This window comes from Xiphophorus hellerii, chromosome 7 (assembly GCF_003331165.1).
Source record: "Xiphophorus hellerii strain 12219 chromosome 7, Xiphophorus_hellerii-4.1, whole genome shotgun sequence".
NCBI classification, from domain to species: domain Eukaryota; kingdom Metazoa; phylum Chordata; class Actinopteri; order Cyprinodontiformes; family Poeciliidae; genus Xiphophorus; species Xiphophorus hellerii.
Window position 1 is genome coordinate 21,179,044 of NC_045678.1, and position 24,824 is coordinate 21,203,867.

The following is a 24,824-nucleotide window of genomic DNA, read 5'->3' on the forward strand; positions in this document are numbered from 1 at the left end:
ATGCAGAAAATTTACATCATTGTTCACAACTTCTTCTGTTTGCTGACTGACCCGGTAAAAATCTAATGGAAACAGCCTGAGTCAAGGGGAGTAAGCCCAGACTGTGCCGGTAGCAATAATTGTTTTCAAGGGGAATTGCAGAGGAAGACAATGACCAAGCTAGATTTTGCATGCTGTACAAAAAAACGTATTGACTTCAGTTGATTCCATTCCCAAAGCTTTAGCATGTACTATCCATACCTACTTATTTATTTTCAGGAAAATATCTACATTTACCATAATATATGGTAAGTGAATTCTTACCATGATCAGTCAACCACACCCTAGACCAAAATCTAGAACATAAACAGAATCAGGGATAAAAAAAAACGAACTCACAATACTGTAAAAATAGTAAAACAAATTAGTAAGCGATAGCTTAATATTTTCTGAAGCAGTTTCTCTAAGCTTTACCTTAGAGATTAGCACCATTTTTTCAGTGTCTTGACCATAAAATATCTCAGTGAATCTTCTGTTTGTATTGTTTTTAAAAATCGATTTGTAACCGGAGTTGCAAAGGGACAGTCAAGCCTTGCTGACATTATCTGCCCACATTTCCTCAGCTCTTAGGTAGAAATTAAAATGACTATCCCCCTGGTTACAGGCCTACAGACGAAGCAAACTAGTAATTTAATTGATGCTCAAGGCATGTATTGTAATGAGGTTCTCATTACTAAGAAATCTGACCTTTGTGTGTCTGTGTGAGTGTTTGCTTGAGCATGTGTTTACTGTAGTTTTACAGATATTGGCAGTTCTGCTTCTCTAACTTTTGAGAGCAACCTATCAAATCTTTGAGCTTTCCATCTCCGCTGCTGGTCCAGTTGGGGCGGCGTCTAAGCATTTAGTTTCTTGGACTCATAATACTTTGGCATCTATCTGCAATTCCTCAGTTTCCCACTGCTGTCCAACTGAACAGAAAGCTTTACTGAGCTGAAACAATGCTAAATCTCATTGAGACAGCAAAGAAGAAACCCCAGACTGAATCATTGGTTTGACTGCTAGACCAAATAAGAAAAAAAGAAGAAACGTCTTTATTTGAAATATATGCCTGTCTGTCTAATGTAATTGCAGGGCTGAGTGTATTTCTATATCTCTAGATTCTTTCTGTCTAACAATTTGATTGTCTGTGTTTGCTCTTGCAACTGTGCCTCAATCTAATGTGCCAGATGGTTTGTTAAAAACAGAACACTCCAGAAGGTCTTCTGCAGAAACTATTTAGAACAGGTAAAACACTGTAAAATATGCAATATTTGCAAACTGTGATATAAATTAATCACTCCACATTGATTGTCACACAAATTAAGTAAATAAAATTAACCTGTTTTATATTAGATTTTTTATAGGTGTTTAGTTTGGATCACTATTCTGTACACGTCCCAGTGATGACATCATTTTAGGTTTTCTACAGATACAGACTGATGTCTTGTTATTTGAAAAGCTACTTGAAACTATGTTCCAATAAAGTTGTCTCTTGAGTGAGACAGAGGGCAATGGCATCTCAGATAATATCATGCCTGCTAGTTTAAAGGGTGAATTTTATGTATTTTCCAAACACATAGTGCCATTTTATAGCACAATCCAGTAAATATGCTAAGTTGTCAGCCTGTATTTACCAAATATAGCTTAAAATAAATGTGACGCCTTGAAATGGTCCTGTCTTTATAAAAACTGCTACTGTCAAAGCTAATTAAAATAATTATATATTTGTAATTAATATTCAGTATACAAAACAATTATCTGACAATATTGCACAGAAGCAGCAAAGTTTGTTATCTAGAATTCTAACACTAAAGACTAAAACTTGTTAAACACAAATTTTAATACAGGGAAACAGATAGGAGAGGAGAAATAATTTTAGAATAGTGAGCAGCACTATCACTATCTGAGAAAAACTAATTAGAACATTTTCCCCATCCTACAACAAGATTTAACCACTGATCCCCCTCTGGCCTCTTGCTACATACCTAGTAAGCAAAGTAGTCCTTCTAATAAAAACCAAGCCCACATGGGTTTAGTATATTATCAGGGGTCTTATAAAATATTTTGTCTTCTTGATATAAGAGTGAGTGCACGATTGTTATAAACTGTTATAATCAATAAAGATCAAGTTATAAGGGAACAATGTCATTCAAACAATGTTGGACGTACGATTTATTTTGTGAGCCATTTCTTGTTTCTCTTTTTCTGCACAAATATCTATAATTGTGTTTTGCTACTTGCATTTTCAAATCTTTATTTAACCACCATTTTGGCAACTAATCCTTTGTTGTAGCTTTGTCATCCACAAATGAGTTTGTCTCTGCTTTCAATCAACTTCTGATAGTGAAAAAAATAGAAGTTGCTTTTTGTGTTGGCTTTCAAAGTGTCAGGAAGAGATGTTTTACAGTACTTTTCGGTGACTCATTATCTAAACACACTATTACGTTATTATACGTTATTTTCAGAAAGTAGTGTATTTTATACCAAACAGGATGTTTTTTATAGGTTGGTGGCATTTCTCTGTAGAACAAACACAAAACTAATTTGTTTCATAAAACCAGCAAATTAGAATATTTGTTGCATGCAAAATGTAGTTCTTAAAAATCTATAAAAAACAAAACAATAAAGGGAAAAATGCTTCATGGAGATTTCAAATTGGGTGTCATTTCTATAGATATAAATACCACATTTTTCTGTGAGTTTTGTATACATATAGAGCTTCACGAATAATATTTCCAATTTTTGCTCCCAGCCTGTGTTAGAGGCATGACTGTGGTACTGTGAACTTATCATAGGGCACTTTGTGCAAAATTCAGATGCCAGGGGGGTTGATGAAATTGTGGCATGTTTCATGCCTTTTTTCCCCAGTCTCACAGGAACTAGGGAGACATTCTGGAATTACATTTATGTATCATATGTGCCTTCCTCAGCCAATGGAGCTTCTCTAGAGAGCACAATGACTTTCCAGAGAAATTGAGTATAGCTTAGAATTCAAAGTCAAGTGAATCCTTTTTCTCCCCTCAATGGTGGTAGTGGAAGAAGAGGTTCTTTAATGAGTGTACTTCTACATAAATCATATCTTGCTATCTAAAAATGTAAAAGTAGCCCATATCAGTTCAAATTGATAAACTAGCCCACCTATCATCAACTTAAAGAATCTAGCAAACTGTTGTGAGAAACAGTTTGCTAGTTTTCTGTTTTGGCTTAAAATATTTGAGCCAAGTCATGCAGTTCAAAGACAACGCTACCAAATACTGAGGAAATGGATGTAAACTTCTGATTTTGTAAACATAAATGGATAAATCTCTATTGTATTCTCTCTCTTGTTGTTGTGGCATTTTGAAAATAGAAATACTTTTGGTAATTCTGACTGACATGAGAGAAGTGTAGTCTGAAGACAGTGAGAAAAACTTAGAATTTTTTATTTGGTGTATGTAAGCATCTAATTCAAACTTTCTTGTTTTACTCATGACTTATGACTACTTGTGCCATTGACATGTTTACAGCAACATTTATTGTATTTTGGTCCATATTATCAAGCAACCAACCAGAATTCTCATAATTGCTGGATGATGTACAGTGGATGCTTGATGCAAGATAAGATTAAGAGACCCTCCTGGCAGTTTTGACATAACTACTTGGCTTCGTTTATTTATTTATTTTATTTTTTTTTGGCTTGTCCATCACCCTTCTTTGCCAGCTGTATCCTATTGTGAAGACAATTAGATTTTGGTGACATGGAATCCTCACGAATGAGTGATGTCCCTCCTATGGTGAGAAGCAGAATTTCTTTCTTTCCCTAACCCCATTGCACATGTAGTGGGATGAAGATGAAGAACTAAAGTCGGGAGATGGAAACCTGTGGAACTGGACCAGCACCACCCCTCCCAAGAAGCATAATTTAATCAAAATTTTGTGAGAGTATTTGGCCGGTACTGTGTGGTGCTGGCAGGACGCCTTATGTAAGATTATGGGTCTCATTGGTTTTAGCCCCGTGTCAGTAAGCTGTTTGTATGGAGATGGAGAACACACAAGCTCTGTAAATAATGCAAATCTGGTTTTAGGCTTTACTTTGTGTTTCTTTTTCATCGTCTGTCTCTGTGCTGCTTTCTGCCATCTTCATTTGTTTTCTTTCTCTTTTCTGCTCTGTCTAGCTCAAATAAAAATCAGGATTTTGCAGTTGTAAACTCAAGCACAAAAATAATCTAAACCACCATCTATATTCATGAATCTTTGTGTATATTTATGCATGTGTGACCAAGGAATCAAACCTTGGTTTGATAAAGAAGTGCAGATCATAGGTATATGAGCATCACTACTTGAATAAAATGAACATTTTACAAACTTCTTAAAGACATCCATGTAAAAGAGACTTTAATTGAGAAATATTTATTTTAAATGTAAAAACAATACAGTATTAATACTGTATGTGGTTTTTAAAAATAAAAAAAACAAATGTCACATGAATGTTGCCATGTTTACACTGCAATGGATTCTGGGTAAATGACATGCTTGGTCCCATTACGTTAGTTTCGTCCAGCCAGCTGTGAGTAACATTAAGCCTTTTCAGTTTGAACTGGAGTGTGTTGGGATTGATAGGAATGTGGAATTCTCAAAGATTAATGAAGATGATGAGGACCAAACGGAGGAAGAGGACAGTGTTGGCTGAAGAAGCTGGTGTTTGTGCTGCTGCTTCCACCTTCAGCTTTGTGAATGAAACAATGACTGACGCGTACCTTTTAATTTTAGTGATGGAAGATTCTGTCGGACTGTGTGATCCAGTAAGTAGTTCTGTAAGCAGCGCTATCTGGTCTGGTAACATCGATTTAATGTCCAGTCTTAGGTCTGATGTCGTGTTCTTGGTTTCACATTCAGTATGAACAAAAGGAAGAATAGGTCCATTATCATTTAAAAGAGCTTCCAGCATTGCCTGTCTGATGTTTCTCCCAGTGTCTTTCCCTCGCTAACCGGCTGCAGCGTCTAAGCATATTGTGGATAAAAACTGTCGGCACAGCATTTGGTTTTAGCTTGCAAGGGAAATGACCACCTTTAGATCCTTTGGCTCAAAGTCTTCTGGAGAGAAACATTGAGGGTACAAATGTAGGTCCTTCGAAAGTTGTGTTCAGCTCTTTTTTGTGGGAGGCCATCCAGACTCACCTCACTATTTTGCTTTTTTTTTTTTTTTTCTAAATTATTGCCAACAGCACCGCAGTGTGGCATTGTCACACTGCCACACCAGTCAAACGTAATTTGGTAAAAAAACAACTCGGGTAAAGATAGCCTTCCTGTGTTTACTCTGTAGATTCCAGTATAGAACTGACCCAGCAAAACCCTTGAAAAAACGGGAACCTCCATGGGTGAAAAATATAACAAAAGTTATACTTTTTTTAAAAAATAATTGACATATCATATCACAAACAATTTTACAGCATATTTAGGCCAATGTATTCAACTAATTGTGAATCCCTTTAAACCTCATTAGAGGTTTAAATCCCAAATGAATTGGTGATGTGGTAGTAGTGGAGGATAATTAATTTGTGTGTTTATAGCATCATTCAAATAGATTGATAGAAAAAAGTGGAAAATGTTAAAAGATAATAAAAAAGATAGTAATATTATTAGATTTATGGAGCATTGTCTCGGCCTTATGAAAGCAACTATATTTAAATCTAGAGATGCACCAATTAGAGATGGCATGGCAAAATTTTGATAATTGTTTTTGTAATGTTGACACCTGCCAAATTAGAACATAACTGTTTTTGATTTCATTGGGAATACTACAAATAACAACCTTATTTTATTTTATGAATAAAATGAAAGTGTAAATGTCTTCATACAAAGTTTTTGGTTAAAAAAAAAGTCAAAGGTTACAGAACTGTCGATCCCTGAACTGTCGATCCCTGAACTGTCGATCCCTGAAAATCTATAAATACACTAAGCTACAAGTTGTGGAACAGATGGATCAGTACATTAAAATACCAACTAAAAAGAACTACAGCATGCTTTATTCATGGCATAGATTTTAATTTACTCACTTTTGTTTTTCACAGTTCTAACTGTAAAGGTTTGCTATATCACAACATCTTACAGTTTATGCTAGAATATAATTTTAAATAATGAAGAACTGTGTCCACCTCAATATTAAAAGATTTCATTTACTGCTGTGTGTTAGATTCTTAAATCATGTTTTTTCTGTTTTGTTTACTTTAAGCAGCTTTTCTGCTGTGATTTGTTCTTATTTACATTAGGAGCAGAATAAAAGCAGACACTTTGTTTTAGTTGCTTGTGTTACCCAGCTAAACTTCAAAACCCTTTTCAAAACAAAATGACCAAAAAGTTAGCATTGTGAAGTGTTGTAACATTTTATATTTGTGCTTGTAAGGTATTTAACTGTTATAACTGTCATTCTCTCTCTGTATGTAAAGTTGGTAGATCTCATCCAACTTTGATCATTTAGACTGTCATTCTGTATAAAGAATCTTCCATCACCAAAAAGGGGTCTCCAAAAGAATAAAGCTCAGCATTTCTGTTGTTATGTCTTCAACTTTTTGTTATTTATGAAGGTTTAACTATGCTTAAAAAGCATAGTCTTTCAAAATATCTTTAAAAGTTTCCTTTCCTTTCTTGAAGCTGCTTGCACACTTTGTGCTTCCACTGACTTCATGACCTGACAGGGCTGGTCAAGTGTAAAATAGGGCAATTCCGGTTAAATCGGATGCAATAAAGATCAACCCATAAAGGTTGATCTCTTTTGCACTAAAAGTAAAGGAAATATCATTAATAGTGCTGTTGTTCAAACTGGTTAATTATATTGAGTTGCTTGTTGAACGATTTCTGCAGTTGAGCAAAATAAAAGCTGTATTTTGAACACATTGCAGGCAAACATTGTTGAGAATCCAGAGAGTCACAGCTAACTGTGTTGTCTTTCTTTTGTCCACAGAGATTCTCAAAGGAGGTGTGTATGTTGACCAAAACAAGTTCCTCTGCCATGCAGACACAATCCACTGGCAGGACATTGTCAAGTATCCAAGGATCCATCCTATAGTGGTACCCACTAACAGCAGTGTTATATGTAAGTAACTATAAAGGCAGGTCATCTAATAGAACAGTGATTCAACTAAGATTTACCTTGTATTTTCTGCTCTGTTCAAGATTAAAGGGTGTTTCGCACCTCCTCCCTCCCCCGAGACACTCTTATCCCATATAAACACAGCTATATTGATTTACACTGTAGGATGCATAGTATAACCACAGGTTAATCATTACACTCCAATGCTTGGGTTTAATAGAATACTGCATTGATCTTACATTGTGCTTCAATAACACTGTTGGTTGCATGATTGATTATTAAAAGCATCCATACAGAGAACTAGATGTATCTTATTTTTCCTTGTGATTTCTCATTGTTTGCAAGAGCTAGATACCTCACAATATACAGTAAGTTGGAGCACAAAGACTTTAGTTGGAGAGTGAACACATGTTGTGCTGCTGGCATTAACACAACTTCTAAGTACTTCAGACTTCTGAAGTGCTGAACAGATGTCTAACTTCCTGCTTTAGAACTTAACAAACTTAGCAGAGATCAGTTTTTTCAGTGATTTGTGTGCTTAGACCAAACAATCTCACTTTTTAACTCTGTTTTTTTGTTTATTTGTTGTTTTTTTTGTTGTTGTTATGTTTCATAAACATTCAGTATGTAACCAATTAATTTGATTAATTACATTCCTATAAACTCATTCTTCACATGTGATGATTTGCAAAAGTGTTCATCCCTCTTTAAAACCAGCATATTTTGTCCCCTGGTTATAGCCCAACATGAAATACTGCATGACTGTTACGAGAAAAGCAAATTAGTGGTGGAACTCAATATTTTTTATTAAGTTAACTGCAGGGTCTGCAATTAGTCAATCACAGTTGATCACATTTGAATCAAAAATCATGTATTGACAAATAAGCATTTTCAATTCCAAAGTCCTTTTTGGACTTGCTATGGAAGCATCCATCCTTGACTTTATTGTTTGATTGTGCTTGCTATTATAAATCATAATCTCCACTTATTCAATTCCCTTTTATGCCCCACTATAACCTGCTGTAAGACATGTTAATGAACACATTGAGTTTTAATAGGATATATCAAAGTAAAGGGGGGGGAAAAAAAACAGAAAAACAATATTTAGTCTGTCAGTGTGAAGGGGGGCGGTTGATGCCTGATGTGATTGTCAGTAAGAATAAATTAAGTCACCTCCTCTGCCCCATTTATTTCGCTCATTGAGCCTCTTAATACACTTCTTTCGGTTTTATTAATGCAGTGCTCCCACTGTTTGACATTTAAATCTTCTTGTCAAATCATAAAATAAAATGCATTACCATTTTTGAAACAAAATACAATGACAGTAGGCACATGTCCTTGGATTTCTTTTCACAACACTTGCTGGAGACTTCCAATGCATATTAACTACTCATGGCATTGATATTCTGCTCAATCCCCCTCCTCCCTGCAGCCCTGTTAGCCTCGGAACGACCCCGACTCCCATGTAAGTCATCTACCCCATCCAAAAGATCAAGGGTCTCCAGACTTTTAATCCACCATTGAGAACATTATCTTCATGTTATTCTTTGAGGGCACAAAAGCTTTATGTTGTTACAATGTTTATCCTATCTGCGCCAATATTTTGTTGTCTTTTGGTTTCTTTATGAGAGAAGAACTTGACTCAAAATTCCAGCATTGATGATATGGGCTGACAACCTTTCTCTGAAACATCGAATAAAACAGACACTAAAACCGAGGCTGGGGAGAAGACACAGAGATACAGAGGGGAACTGATTGAATCAAAGATAGGTAAACTTCGAATGAAGGAAATGAAAATATTGCAGAAAAGCTCAAAGAGTAGCAAATAGAGGATGGAGAGGCACACGATGGGCACACAGTGGGCACTGGAGTCAATCAAATGCTAATAGCTCTCATTTGAAGAGGCTGATGGACAAAGGGCAGCACTTTTACTCATTCAGGCTCAGTTAGTCAATTACTTGAAAGTCAATTAAGTCCTTAAAAACTGAGAAATCCAGTTGCAGCACTGAGGATATATTTCAGTGTTATTGACTGTATGTTATTTATATGACTTCTTATTATTGTATTTTTATAATGTGAAGCACTTTGAACTGCCTTGCCGCTGTGCTACACAAGTAAGTCTGATTGATTGACTGATTTCTTATTGCTTGTCCATTGCTTTAATCTCACTATGTTTGCTGCTGCCTTATTTATTGCTGTGTACTAAATACACCTATTTTTACAAAACAACCAAATGCTACAATTACATAAAGTACTTTTAAAAACAGCAGGTATAAATTGGTGAATAGGTAGTGTTTCAATAGTCAGGAATTCCTAAAAAATAATTAGCAAATGTGAGAATGTCCTATAATTGTACATTCAAGTTATCACAATTCCTGGTAGCTGTTCATTTCTTGTAAGCAGTGCATTATTACAAATTTTAATTTAACAAAATTATCACACACATAGAATGCTGAAAATGTCTTTAAACCAAAGCAAGATCTTGATGAAAAAAAGAAGAGTTCAGCTAATTAAAACTTTTTCAATAAACACTCAGACACTCAAGTTGAAACAAAAAAAAAAAACAGCCAGTTGTACTAGTAGTCACAGTTCACAGACTCCAGATTATAGTTTGTAAAAGTTTAGCTAAAGTTTTGCTTTTGATGATCTTTTTTTTCTTATTCTTCTTTCTTGCAGGTCAAAAGTGTCATCGTTCCTGTACTGGGCGCTGCTGGGGCCCCAAGGAGGACCACTGTCAAAGCTGTAAGTTCAGTACGGTAAAAGACATGTATAGCTTTTGCTCACTTTGATGTTAAGGAGCTAATAAAGACCAGTAATGCCTCAAAGCTCAAAGTCTAAGAAAAGAAAAAAATCCATATGGCCTTTTACGGCCATATGGCATATTTTATTTTGGTTAAATGATAATACATTTAAATCGGAATCTACCAGTCATATGAAACATTTGGGGCTCAACTACAATTCAGAATAAAATGTAACTTAACTTTTTTTCTTTTTGCGGGGTTTTTGGATCTTGGGAGTCACCTATTCATCCTGTTTTTTTTTATTTTTATTAAACGTCCCCTTTCTGTAATCACACACACAATCCATATTATGAGTCATCCATATAATAAAGCCATTCATTTTTGTCTGTACTGTTAAGTGGTATAAATGTGGTTTTGCTAAAGCTTTTGTATAAAATGAAACTGAACAAACATGAATGCAATAGATTATTTCGTGTCATACACCAAAAAAACCATTTCTTTATAGAGCTCAACTTCATTCTCAATTTTTTGCTCTAACCTGCAAAACTTTCTGGTTACAATAATTTCTTAATCTCAAATAAGTGACAAGCAGGAGGATCCTAAACCATATTATATTATAGAAAATGTATGTACCATGCTAATAAACAACTAATACATTTTTTAACACTTCATATGCAGTAGTTTTCACAAAAAGCATTTTTTCAAATTGCATAAAAATGTGATCAACTAAACAGGAACCGAGCAGAGGTACCTAATTTTGACAAGTCAGATTATTCACTTTCTCCTCTTTAAGTATGCAAGCAATTCTAGTGGAAATTAAAAGACGTTTCTTGGAAAAAGAAGTTTCCTTCTTCCAATCACTCCGTTCTCTGACATCTTCATTTATGCTTTCATATCCTGACAGGAGTTTGTTCTGCCGCTCTGATCTCATTACGATAGTTAGGAATAAACTATTTCACTACATAAGGTTGACAGGACGTCACTGACTAGGTCCAGATAAGCCATAGCTCTGTCTTTCTGTGGGTGGTTACCTGTTATCACAGTTTACCTCCTGTCTGCAGCTTTACATTCTGTGCATGGCATTATCCAATCTTCTTTCATTGCTTTCCACAAAATCTTTACATGTTTTATGTTCAATTCGATATTATAAGTTAACTGTGAGATTGTTGAATTATAAAAATTACTTTCATTTTGGCTTCTTTGAAAAACATCAAAATTTAAATTGACCTAGAAAATGGTGTAATTATCCATAAATTAGTCACGGGCCAAGGAGGGGCTGGTTCACCTTGGACAAGTTCATAGCTGATATTTAATAAGCGATTGGTAAATTTACATTTTGCTTTTCAAATTAAAGCACCTTTTTGCTTTTCATAGTTATACTTTGGGTCTAACAAGCTGATAGTAGCTGATTCTTTAGTCAAACTATATAACTATGTATGCTAGCCTGCATTCTGCCCCTTTATTGCCCCACTATGCCTAGTGTGCACTGAGCATGGCAGATGTAGGTTTAAAACAGCATGAGTAACTGGTAGCACATTTTTTCCAATCAATGACTATTTTTGTGTATGGAAATATTTCCATACAGCCCAAATGTGTGTTTCTCGTAACAGAAACAAAATTGCAGTTGACGTCTTTCAGCCTGTTGAATGACAAAGTACAGCAAACAGGTGGGGGAGGGGAAGTGCTGTAAAACTCTCATACACACAGCCAGACAAAACTCTGTCCATGCTGGCACTTCCTGGTGGTTTTAATATCATATCTTCATTGAAGAAATGTTGTACCTTGATCCAGGCAATTGTCAAATAAATACACTGGATAGACTCTTAGCAGAGCTGTAAAAAAAAGCAAAAATATGAACAAACACCGATTTTAGGGCAATTCCAATCAAATGGTAAACTCGTATGCATGTTTTTGAATTGTAGAAAGTAACATGCAAACTTACTACCTATTCCTTTTAAGACATTCAATTAAAAACAATACACAGTATAGTTGTTTTTAGAGTTCAGATCAAACTATATTCCAATTAAACAGTATTAATCATTTATTAATCATTTTTTAAGCTCAATTTTTAGATAAAATGAGCCAAAAACATTGATAGTTTTCTGTGTAACTGAAATACAATCAGGCTGATTGCAAATATGAGGTAACTGCTAGGCAAATCCTTTAAGCCCTTTACTTCAAGGAGGGTTGAAGTATTACCAACAGCATTTGATCTATATTGTATGCTCATTCAGTAGAAGGACATTAAGCTTTAATTCAAATAAAAAATTTAACAGAATATTTTATTACAAGAAGACAGTGTTAACTACAAAATGTGGTGAACTTACACCTTTTATTTTTGGAACATTTCTGTCTATGACAAAAGAAGTTTTTTTTTTTGTTGTTTTTTACTGCAGAAGTGGGGGGGGGAAGCAAGGAAATTTTTGCTCATGTAAATAGCAGCTGAAAGGCACTGGCTCCTGTGACTGATGCTGCTGTCCACAGTCTGTTCAAATGGAAGCTCGCAGGCATATTTCATGAGATGGATTCTTTCGGTATTTGTTGTCACCAGGCACTATTTCTTTTTTCCTTTTTTTTTTCTTAAAGTGGAAGTTTTAAAGCCAAATTGATAAACAACATTGCATCTCTTACTCTTGCTCTCTTTCTCTTTCCTCTCTCTGGCTAGGTCATTTGTTTGACAGAGTGTCTTTAAATAAAGCAGGCCATTTCATTTTAGTCCAGGCACCGTTAATAGAATGACACTGATGGTACGTTCGGTGTGGGGTGAAGTGTGTGCTCTTGGTCACATTTTTCGTTTTGGTGACTTTTCCGGCGGGGGTATCCATCACCCTGATAGTATCTCGTCAGAGTAACGGTGAAAGAGAAATGGAGCATCCAACAAAACATCATGAGCCTGCATTCAAAAATGCAGAGAATTATACTTTCTAGTTTTTTGTTACTAATATTCTACATTGATATATAACTGTTACATGTAATTTTTAGTTTTGTAGGGTAATAATGTTGAAGAATAAAAAATATTCTTTAAAGGTGGGCCCCTGCCAGAAAGCTGATCAGTTAAATACATTTTCCCTTTTTTGCTAGAAGAATGCTCAAACATCTAGCAAGAATTATCCCAGGGGTGTGTGGTTATTTGAGGTGCTAAGGGACTTTTAGTTAAATATTGGGGGGTGTATACATATGTTTGACTTGGTATGTCTAGTTTTTAACCCAATATCGATCAGAGAAAATTAAAAAGAAGTTAAATACTAAATTATAAAAATAATTTGTTTTTTTATAATTTATTGATGTGTTGTAGGAAAAGTTTTTAAACTCTTGATTAAAAGACATAAATGTAAACTTTTAAATATAATTCAATGCAGATAAAATATTACATGTAAAGAGGTAACTTATTTAACTATGCAGAAAAAAGTATAAAATTTGTATTGTCCTCAAAGACAAGTTTACGCACTCATTGCAGAAACTTTTCTTGTGTATTTTTTATTACTTTATTCCGTTTTTTTCTCCCCTGATCATTTGGACATGAGTCCAAAAACTCTAATTTAAGCTGCGCCCATTACTACTTATCTTTGTCTGCATCATATTCAATGTGCATTGACATATGGCTGCATGTAAGAGAGGAACGCAGCCATACGGTAGCCCATATGATTGCAAAAGGCACATGAGGAAAGGGACAGGCATCTCTCCATTGTGACAGCAATGCACCTTGTTATATGACAATCACTACATCTCTGTCACATTCAGCGATATACCCACAGGTGTGCTTACAGGCAGAGGAAAATATGGTTGAACATGACAGAATATAGCTTGCTAAGGAAAAGAATCACAGATGCAAACACACAAACACCAATCCTTATAAAGTTTTGCCAGTGGTAGCAGCAAGAAGACTTGAGCATTGTGCCATTCATTTCAGCAGTATATCTAGCACCTGTTCAAATATAGTTGTCAATTCACCTTTTTTTCAGTGTAAATAAAGTTTTTACTAATGGCTGAATGGCTTTGTTTAGTGTATATGAATGTCAGAGAAGAGAAATCAGTATGTTAAGCTACTTTCACTACTGGCTGGAGTTCTCAAAGAACAAATTATACATATCTGACATTGTCATTTAACACATACTTGTGCAGGAAGGATGGTGTTTACAACAGATTGTGGTCTAAATCCTATGGAGTATGTCTTTTAATTCTTTCCTACTTTTGTGGTTTCACAGTAACTAAGACAGTGTGTGCTGAACAGTGCGACGGTCGCTGCTTTGGTCCCTATGTAAGTGACTGCTGCCATCGTGAGTGTGCAGGTGGCTGCTTTGGCCCAAAGGACACAGACTGTTTTGTAAGTGGAGTTTTACATTGATCAAAACCAATCACTTTCAATCATTCCGGGAATAAAGAAAACTATTAGTTGATATACAGTAAACCAAATAATTGACCACATTGCATTTTTTCAGCATTAACCTCAAAGACAAAAATCTTCCTTAAACTTTTTTAGCTTGCAATAAATATCACTTGTATGGTAAATGCATAGGAATACATTTATTTGACCATTTTTCAAAGTTAAATCTTGTATAGAGTTCACTAATAAACCATCCAGTCTTATTCTCCTTGCAGGGTAAATCAGATTTTAAAGCATTCTTTTGTGTGCCCTGCAGTTTTAGGATGACTTATCAAGCCTCTCTTGTTCATAAAGAAACGTATTTGAAGTAGTCTCAGTTTATGTCCAAATTCATTATATCAATATAATGGTTTTATCTTAATAGTATCAAAACATTTTTTGGTAGATTCTAAATAACATTTTATTGTCTGAGTCGCAGAAACAATTATTTCAATACTTGTGTTCCTGTGACTTGCAGAAATAAAATGTTTAATGAAAAAATAAAAACAAGATTTGTTACAATGCATAATAAAAGACAGTAAAAATGTAATTCTATGTCTACATATAGAAAAAATGTATGCATATATTTATATGACTTAATTCTTTATAAACAAGCTCAGTCTTTGCCGTTTGATAATGCTGTTCTACACTTCAGAGGGAAACTGGTATTCACATGTGGTGTAGTCAATATAAATGTGAGATTTCTGAAATACCTTCATGTTTAAACACACTATCACATATTTATTCACATGCTGCAACAATCCTGTAACCAGTTTCAAATCCTATTTCATGCAGTGTGCTGCAGCATTACCATATTAGTGCAAAACCATGAAGATTTGTGTCTTTTTTTTTAATGAAATGTAAATTAAATAATGTTTAGGTGAGGTAGCTAAGTCTTTATCTTTACAGGCCTGCACAAACTTCAATGACAGTGGAGCGTGTGTTACACAGTGCCCTCAGCCATTTGTCTACAATCCTACCACGTTCCAACTCGAACACAACCCGAGGGCAAAGTACACCTATGGAGCCTTCTGTGTCAAGAAGTGTCCTCGTAAGTTCCCCCACCTGAGTATACAAATAGATGTCTGCTGGGCCTTGCAGACTTATTCATACAACTGAAATTTTTCAAAATTTGTGATACTACAATCAATAACCTCAATGTATTAATTGGGATTTGATCTGGTACACCAAAACAAAGTAGTGTGTAAATTTGAAATGGTGTGAAAAATAATATATTTTTATGTAATATATTTTGCAAATAAAGATCCTAGTATGTGGCCTGTATTTGTATCCTCTGCCCCTCTAGTACTCCAAAATAAAATTTAGTCCAACCGAAGTCTCCCTGATCAGTTAATTAGAGTCCACCTGTGTGTTCTTTACTTTCAATTTAAATTCAGTTGTTTTGTGAAAGAATCAAAGGTTTGATAGAGAACACTGGTGAACAAAGAACATTACAAAAACAAACAAAGAAACACACCATATTGGACAGAGATAAACTTGGGTAAATACAAACATTAAGTGAACTAAAGGGCTCCAAGTTTACCACAACAAATCTTTCCACCCTAAAATGATGGGTTTGAAGAGAAAGCATTGTTCAGAGTAGTGGGTCTCCATTAAAGCTGGAGAGAGATCTATATCTCAAAAGAAAAGACTGTTTGCAAGATAACTATTAATTATGCACTTCACAATTCTGGCCTCCATGAAATAGTTTCAAGATGACAGCCATGATCTAATAAGAGGCAAAAGAAGTCATATTTAAAGCTTGCCGTAAAGCCATGAAGGAAAGCAGAAAATATTTGGAAGAAGGCGGTCTGGTGAAATTACGTCCTGGCTTGTATCACTGTAAGAAAGAAAACTAGTGGTGCCGGCAGCATCATGCTGGGGGCAGAGAAACTGGGCAGAATTGATAGGAAGATGAATGTAACTAAATACAGGACAACAAAACTTGTTAGAAAGTGCAAGAAACCTATGACTGAAATTTAGGTTCACCTTTAAGCAAAACGGCAAGAGCTGCACTAGAATGGATTTGATTAAAGTATCTCCATGTGTAACAAACTATAGTCAACGTCATTACTTCAGGTAAGAAATTAATTAAATGTACTATTTGAAGAGGGTTTACATCCAGTGCGCTTAAGCTTGTGGTATTTTACAAAGACCATCAGCTGTTATTGCAGGGGGGTAACATGGGGGAGAGGGAGATAGCAGGGGGTTGAGTACAAATACAGACAACATATTATCACTGAAAAAAATATCCTTTTATCATCACTCTGTGTGGTTTTTGCAATCAAAATTGTACTGCTACTAATCAATGTCCTTTTGGAAACTATATAAAAAGTGTCTTATTTTAAACCAAGAAGCTGTCTTGTTCTGAAATTGTTGTAAATGATGTTGAAAAATACATAAATGGTAATAATTCTTTTTAATTTGTATGATTGTGACATCAGCTTGTAGTGTTTTCATTGTGTACACCAGCATACGTAGCCCTAGTAGCCATTCTCCAGTTACTGAGCCCACAGTTAATTGTAAGCAACTGACAGTGCTCACAGCATGAGTGAAAAGGCCAACCAGCAGGTGTGGAATGTGACTAAGTGCAAACGTAGAAAGTGTTTTGGCACAAATAAAAATGCATATTTTACCTAATTGTTAAAATATTTAGAGCCATAAAACCATGGCTGATAATTACATTTTATTTTCTCATATATAGTAAAAACAAGATTATCATTTTTGTTTTATTCCCCTATGGGGTCAATAAAGAAATGTTGAATTTGAATTGTTATTGTTGTTGTTGCTGTTAATGTTGCTTGCTAACCACAACCCAATGTCAGATATGTTGGGTGTGAAAATAAAAATATACTTCAATGTTTACTTTCAAATATATACTCTAAAATGAAGAGTATTCAGATCAGAAGTCCTTAAAATCTTGTTTTAAGAAACAGTATGGTGATATTAAATACTTTTATCAGTATTTGTTCTGTGAGCTTCAACAAAACGTGAGGTATTAGTTGATAAAATATCTTGTATTTATTTGCTCTAATGTTTTTTTTTTTTAAAGGGATTCACCTTTATTGTTTTAATAAAAATATATTGAAATAATAAAATTTTAACAACTGTTCTGCCTTTTGATGTTTTTTTCCACATTCCTGAAAGTTCAGTTTTTCATTCCTGGAAAAAGTTAAACCAAAGTGACTTTTCTGCAGTGTGATTACATAGACTCCTCTACCACTTATTTTACCATGTGTTCTTGTGTAACAAACAGCAGACATTTGTATTTGACATTTACAGTGACTTGTTTTTTTTTCCCAGATAACTTTGTGGTGGACCACAGCTCCTGTGTAAGAGCATGCCCTAGTAACAAGATGGAGGTGGAGGAGAACCGCATTAAGATGTGCATCCCTTGCACGGATATCTGCCCAAAAGGTAAAATAAAAGAAATGGCCAAAGTTGTAATCATTACAGACAGATGTAAATATTTGTCATGTCTCTATTTATTTAGCATTTTCTCAACTTAAAAACAAACACATTTCAAAGGAACATTATTAAGGCAAAGGAAATGTACATTTCAATTGTTTATTAATAGTTGAATATGAATTTTTTCAATCACTAATGGTTAGTTGGCATTTCAAATAATCCAATGACATGTTTCTTGTAATTCATAGTCCATGTAGCCTGTATTTTTTTCTGTTTGTTTCTATATAGGAACTTTGTTGGAACTTGGTTTCAAAATTCACATTATTAACAAACTATACATTTCTATTTTTGTTGTATGTTTACATAAATAATAAAATAATCAATTGAATGAAACTTATTTTTTCTCTCTGTGTTGTGCAGCATGTGATGGAATAGGCACAGCCAGCCTCCAGACAGCTCAGACAGTGGACTCAAGCAACATTGACAACTTTGTCAACTGCACCAAAATCAATGGCAACCTGGTGTTCCTTATTACTGGGATTAAAGGGTGAGGTGATTCAGCCTATTAAAACAGTGTTTAGAGTCGTTACAAGTCTCAGATGCACCATTTGGTACTGAAGTTCATCTTTAAAATGGTGATGGTGGTTGTTGAAAATTGAGAAAATTATCCCACTCCAACCCACCCACATCACTTCTACCACCAACATTATGTGGAAACAATTACACATCAGTTGTTTGTCGACAAGCATTGAACTGCCAATGTCTGAAAAAATGTAATAAGTCTAAAACATTCACTAACTCTTTTATGAAACGGTTATAACAATTAACTGATTAACTGAGAAACTTGTCATGCTGGCTTCTAATTAATGGTAAGAAATAATATTAGGGTGTATAAATCAACAAACTATCTGCTTTTAAAGGAAAAGAAATATTTTTATTTTCGCCCTCCATATTATTTCCACCCGACTGGATTTGCCACCAAGTTTCACTGCAGTGTCAATGCAAGTGCAAAGGACTTCAAAAGTACTTTACCTTTTTTATCTTTTTTATCTGACTTTGCTCTAAATATTTCAAACCTGACTGTGCAAGCAATTCACCTTCTGTATGGTTGTCAAAATCTGGTGGTGAACACAATTTTAAGTAAACAATTATTTATTTTATTTTGAACATGATAGAAGCATAAAATCGCACATATGAACAAGAAAAGCAAAAGACAAGCGTCTTTGCATTCCTTGTTCATGTGTGTCATTTTTGTACCACAATAAATTAAGGTAGTATTAGGTAGTTGTTTTGTCTTTTTCTATTCTGTAATTTTTTTTTACATTTTAATATATAATTGTCTCTCATAGGGATGTCTATCACAACATTGGACCTTTAGATCCAGAAAAACTCAACGTGTTCCGGACTGTTCGGGAAATCACAGGTTAGTACATATTCATCTCTGCATAACGATATGCCAACTTCATCACTATAATGTTATTCTTTTAGCCTTACCATTTATGACAATTTTAGGATGTATGCAGTTCAGCTGGGTTTGTGTTTGTTTGCTCAAGTCAAACCTCTCCCTTCTCTCGAGGCTGTCCACCCCAAGGACAGACAATGCAGCATAAGATGAATATTATATGAGACTTTCAATCTCTTCTGTCTCTCCTCTGCTTCTCCCTTGGGGGCTCTCTAGCCTTGAGTCCCTCAGTCCCTACTCTCCCTTCACGCACTATGAAGAAAAGATCCAGAACATGCGGTGTGCATCGGTAATTGTCCAGCTCTCCTGTGCCGCTGCCACTTTTGAGCTTTGTGTTTGCTGTCATTTTTCCAGCCCAGACATGCAGCAGTGCCAGCAGAACATTACAGCCTGTATCTGTGATGTCACCTTCCCTCCTAAAATAAAAACACATATGTGGCAACAGATCTCATATATTCTTAGTAATGTTTTTAATCTATCATGTAAGTGCATAATAGGAGAAGCTCAATGAAATAAATCTCAAGCACCAGGAAATTAAGTGACAGAGTGACAATAAGTCAGATGTTAAATTTGGTTCTTATGGAGTCTGAATTGACTAGATTGTTGAGGGTTAAGCTTTAAAAAACGTTCAGTGTGCATTTCTCATGAAGATTAGAAAAGTCGAACACGAGAACAGAATGGCCTGGACATTTTTTATATTATGATTGTGGCACTTGAGAACTGAAAATGAGACCAAATATATCGAACATCTTTTTACACTGATTTAAATTGACAGTATACAGATAAAAAAAAAACTGCCCCTGGGCTTTGAATTTGACATATTGGATGGTAGAGCATTTTAACATTTTGCAAAACAATAATTTGTCTGTGAAAATCTTGTTCTAAAATGTTTTATTGTCAGTCTCCATTAATCATCTGTGCTGGCAGGCCAAATTACTTACATTCTTTAATTGTGATTAATTGCTACACATGACCCTCCAAAGGGTCAGCAGTGGTACCTTGGCAGCACTTTGGACACCCCCTATTTAGGGATTTGTGCAAAGTAAAATAGTTAAGTGATCCTCTAAAGTGTATAATCCATCACTATGAAATGTTATAGGAGAATAAGTGCTGCCCTGTTGACAAAAAGGGGTTGTCCAGGGCATTGACAGCAGAAGCTACCTGATGATTTAGGACACTCAGATTATGACTACTATATCCATAGAATAAATGTGCTTGAATTAAATTGGAATTAAAAATAAAATAATAATAATAAAAAAACATATTACTTTATTTTGAAACTTTAGACTTCCTTAATAATAGTGGCAACCAGGTTCTTAATGTATGTATATTAAAGGTGTGTTTATTTATTTATTCTATTTTTTGGTGAGTGATGGCTGGCTGAGAGCAGTTGATGGGGCATAAACCTGTGGCCATGTACTTAGACATTTGTGTCAGCACAACTTGTCGTCTCCCTGAGCTGTCAAGAAAATATGGCATCTGACAGAAGAAGTCAACCTGGCTTTCTGACCCTTAGGTCACAATAACACCGCCTTAGCTTCCAAATGAGTAGGATAGGAGGACATCTGTTACCATCCACACTCACTCCTTCATCTTTTACTCTTCATTATTTTCCTTTTGAACCGTATTTCCATGGATCTTAAAATATGTCCCACCAGGTCATAGCTTATTCAAAGAGGGCAACAAGTGAGTAATCAAGTTGTACAATTTTCCATAAGGGTTTATCAATGTTTTGACTCAGAACTGCAATCACCACAACTTAAGCCATCTTGACCTTTAGTTGTGAGCTCCTGGTCCTCTTTGCTAAGAGCCTCCACAGAGCAATTTGCTGTGTGGTCTGGTGCGTTTTTAATGTGGCTCTCAGCATAACATGAGCCACTTCTTACAAAATCAAACATTGTCAAAGCTGAGGAGATGGGAAATGGACAGATCTATTAGATGACACTGACATAAGATTGTGTGTCTACTACCATTACACAATATGCACATCAGGACAGGGTGATAGGAATTAGTCGTATAGAAATAACTGTATTTATGTGCCATGTAAGGGGATGAGTCAGATTCAACAACTGCTTTTACTTTCATGTGGTATCTTATCATGTGGAGTTCACAACTTTATTTGAAAATGTGCTGATGAACAGATTGTGTCAAATGTAAATACCTTTATTAATATACCATCCTTTAATCTAACTGTGGGGTTACCCAATGTCACAGTTTTTATTTTAGTTCTTTAGTTCTACTCTCATACATTCACAACCTTAAATAACCAATAAATAGTTTATTATCATTTCATTAATAATATAGAATGAAGCTAAATTTTTACTCCATTATAGAAGATGGAGATGAAGCAGTATCTTTCTTTAGATCTATGAGGTCAATTGGCATTCAAGATATGAGCCATTCATATCATTTATCTTCATGATCATATACCAATTAGATATGCCTGACAAATCTACAGCTGGGGGTGGTCAGGCCAGTGCAACTAAGTGTTGTAAGCATAATACAACTGTGGCACTAGTAGATATAGTAAATGTTAACAGAATTAAAAGGAAGGTGCAAAAAATTGCAAAAAAAAAAAAAAAAAAAAAAATATATATATATATATATATATATATATTTGCTTTCTTTTGCTGCAAATTATACATTTTTACTGTAAAATAGAGCTCAAAAGAGAGAGAGTTTGCAACAGGCCTGAAGATATGAGTTTACATAAAAACTCAAGTAAAGCATATGCACTTGGAAACATGCAGTACTGAGTCAAAGTACTTTCCAACACAGAAAAAAAAACACAATTATCAAAACCTTGCTCTTTCTAAATTAATCCAGCTAAAGTAGAGAGTGCTGGAGAGACTGTTCAACCACAAATTTCAATTAACTTACTAAAAGTGAGTTGTTAGCAATTTGATGAAAACTGATTCAAATCAACTTACTATTTTCAATTAAATACTATGTTTGCATTTAGAGGGTATCTGTGTGCATTTTATGTGTGTTTACTTCAAAATATGGTGGATGGATCAAAGGCAAATGATGGACTCACACCTGGACTCAGTAGATTAATTAATAAACAAAACCTTTTTGTTGACATATTCAGAGAAAGAAGTCAGCCATCTGTCACTTGATGAACATTTCCAGGATTAAAGGACTGTCGTCTCACCAAGATCTGGAGAAACTCATCCATGCATTTATCTTTGATTACTGCAACAGTGTCCTCAGAGGTCTGCCTAAAAAAAAAAAAAAAAAAAATCTATCTTCCAGCTGCACCTGATTCAGAACTCTGCTACTCTGGTTCTCACTAAAACCAGGAATATGGAGCACATCATCCCAGTTTTAAAAGCCTTACAATGGCTCCCTGTAGCTCAGAGAATAGACTTTGAAATACTTTTGTTAGTTTGTAAATCACTGAGCAGTTTAGCACAACAATACATTAAAGATTTGCTGTTATATCAACCTTCCAGACCACTCAGGTCTTCTGGTTCTGGTCTGTAAACACTGTTTACAAACATTTTCCCAATGCTGCTGCTGTTCAGCTGGGATTGACATTACAAATCAAATAATGTCTTCAAACTGATAAAGAGGCTGTTCAAGGTTATTGCTCTCTGTTTTCAACAAGCCACTTTTGGATAAACAATATTATGCACCCAGTGGGAGGAAATCACACAACGTAATATGATGATGTCAAATACTATTTATTGATTGAAGAATGTGCTATACTTCCTAAGGCATAGACTGTTGTTTTTTTCTTTTTTAATTGCTGTCCACCACCTTTTGCTGGTTCTACTTGGTGATTAATGCAGCTTGTGCCCTTTATGTTTTCTTCTTCTTGTGTTAAAATAATTGCTGTTAATTATAGCTTTTTTGTATTTGCTAAGACATTAAATCCTTCCATTCTCTTCATCCTCTCTTGACTGTACTATCTCTTCATTGTGGATTTAGGCTCGTTTTTGTTTCCCTAACCCATAGTTTTGTTTGTCTTCTGGTGTTGGCTTGGGGATTGTACTCACCCACTGTTCTTCTACTAAATATTTCATATTTCTGAATCCATTATTGAAAATTATAAATGAGCCACAGCCATCATTCCAGCTTTTCATTTAATCCTTTAAATGATTCAACAAAGGAGAAGCGGGAGGATATCCAAAAAAATATTGACATGTCAGACTTTGCATTTTTATGAAAATCCTCTTTGTATAAGTCAATCTTATAGCATATGTTTGAGTCAAAGGTCTGTGGCGTTACCATGTCAACACTCAGTTAATATGGCAACTGCTTGAAGTCTGTTGCTACCTCTGGAAATATGTCTGAATCTTTTGCCTTAGACTTACAACCTATGTATCTGTGTTTGCATTTCTCTCTATTTAGGCTACCTTAACATCCAGTCTTGGCCTGACAACATGACTGACTTGAGTGTTTTCTCCAACCTAGTAACTATCGGGGGAAGAGCGCTGTACAGGTACCTGATGAAACAGCAAATGTGTTGTTAATATGCCAGTATTTGCACAGTGGACTATGTGTTTAACCAAAGTTTTATGTACTAATATAATAGAATAGAATAGAAATGTCTTTTATTGTCCTTCAATAGGAAAAATCAGGTGTACCAGCAGCAAAGTGACATACTAATAGGTGCATTCAGATTCACATAGATCATAGGAAATAAGGGAGGATTTATGGAATTTACAGTAACTTGACACATTGCTTTATGCACTTAGTTCAGCAATGACATTCTGCATATGTACAGAATATGCAGAATGTACATATGCAGAAAGTCTTTGCTGAACTAAGTGCATAATGCAATGTTCTGGGCAGCTTTAAAAAGTTACACCAAATGTACAAACACCAAACAGAGAGGACTTGCAGCTAACCTCAGTTAGGAATTTAAGGTTTCTCATGTTTTTGAGAAAGAAAAGTGGACTGAACTAAAGCATACACAATTTTAACAGCAATGTGGTACATTGCTCTCTCTGCACTTGACTCAAAATACTCAATTAAAACAATGTCAGCCTGAAGCATCTAAGAGAACATGACTGAACAAACTTGTACCAGGAGGACCTCAGGTAAAGCCAGGAAAGAAGTTTGTTCATTTGCAAACTTTGATAGCATGATCCCTTTGCTATCAAAGAGAAGACCCTTTGAGAGCAAGTTTAATAGTTTCACAAAACTACTTGCATTTATATAGCCAGTCCATTAAGTCGTAAACATGAATGTTTTGATGATATTGAGGTTGAGAATAGAAATATCAGTTTGATTATAAATCCTAATTACAATTGTTCAACACTGACCCAAAAGTGTTGGATTCAGATTGGCAATAAAATGTTTTTTTGGATGTGGTTGTGCAAAGCTTTGTCAGTTTGACATAAAGTTTGTCCAACTTATTATAATATGGAATATTGCAAAATGAACACTCAACAACATTGAAAGACTTATAAATCTGTCACTTATCATTTGCATCAATAAGCTATTGGCATTTAATGTAGCTTGGTTCATGCACTTAGATTTTTTTATACATACATCATTAGTGGATACATTCATTTCATGTGATTAAGTACTCTGAATTTAAATTTTTCCAAGTCTAATTATCACTTACAAAGAAAACTACTTGGAAATGGTTTTGGTCATGATTTTGTTTTGACATTTGGAGACTCAAGTAGTTTTAACCCATCTGATGGAACATAATTATTTATCACTTACTTTTCATTGCCTTTTGCAAAAGTGCTTGGAAACGTGTAGTGACATTTGGATGGTAATATTGTAAGTCATGTCTGATTATAT

At 34.9% G+C, this 24,824-nt stretch overlaps 1 protein-coding gene across 2 annotated transcripts in view; it reads left to right on the plus strand.

The window, feature by feature from the left end:
• The window catches only part of erbb4b (erb-b2 receptor tyrosine kinase 4b), a 288,387-nt gene that overhangs the window by 193,652 nt on the left and 69,911 nt on the right, over positions 1-24,824 (plus strand). For both annotated transcript variants that reach the window (XM_032567977.1, XM_032567976.1), the window contains exons 4-11: positions 6,959-7,090; positions 9,764-9,829; positions 14,034-14,152; positions 15,101-15,242; positions 17,495-17,608; positions 18,020-18,146; positions 18,949-19,022; positions 23,418-23,508. In XM_032567977.1, the coding sequence (XP_032423868.1) occupies positions 6,959-7,090; positions 9,764-9,829; positions 14,034-14,152; positions 15,101-15,242; positions 17,495-17,608; positions 18,020-18,146; positions 18,949-19,022; positions 23,418-23,508 (865 nt within the window). The remainder of the gene's footprint in view (positions 1-6,958; positions 7,091-9,763; positions 9,830-14,033; positions 14,153-15,100; positions 15,243-17,494; positions 17,609-18,019; positions 18,147-18,948; positions 19,023-23,417; positions 23,509-24,824) is intronic.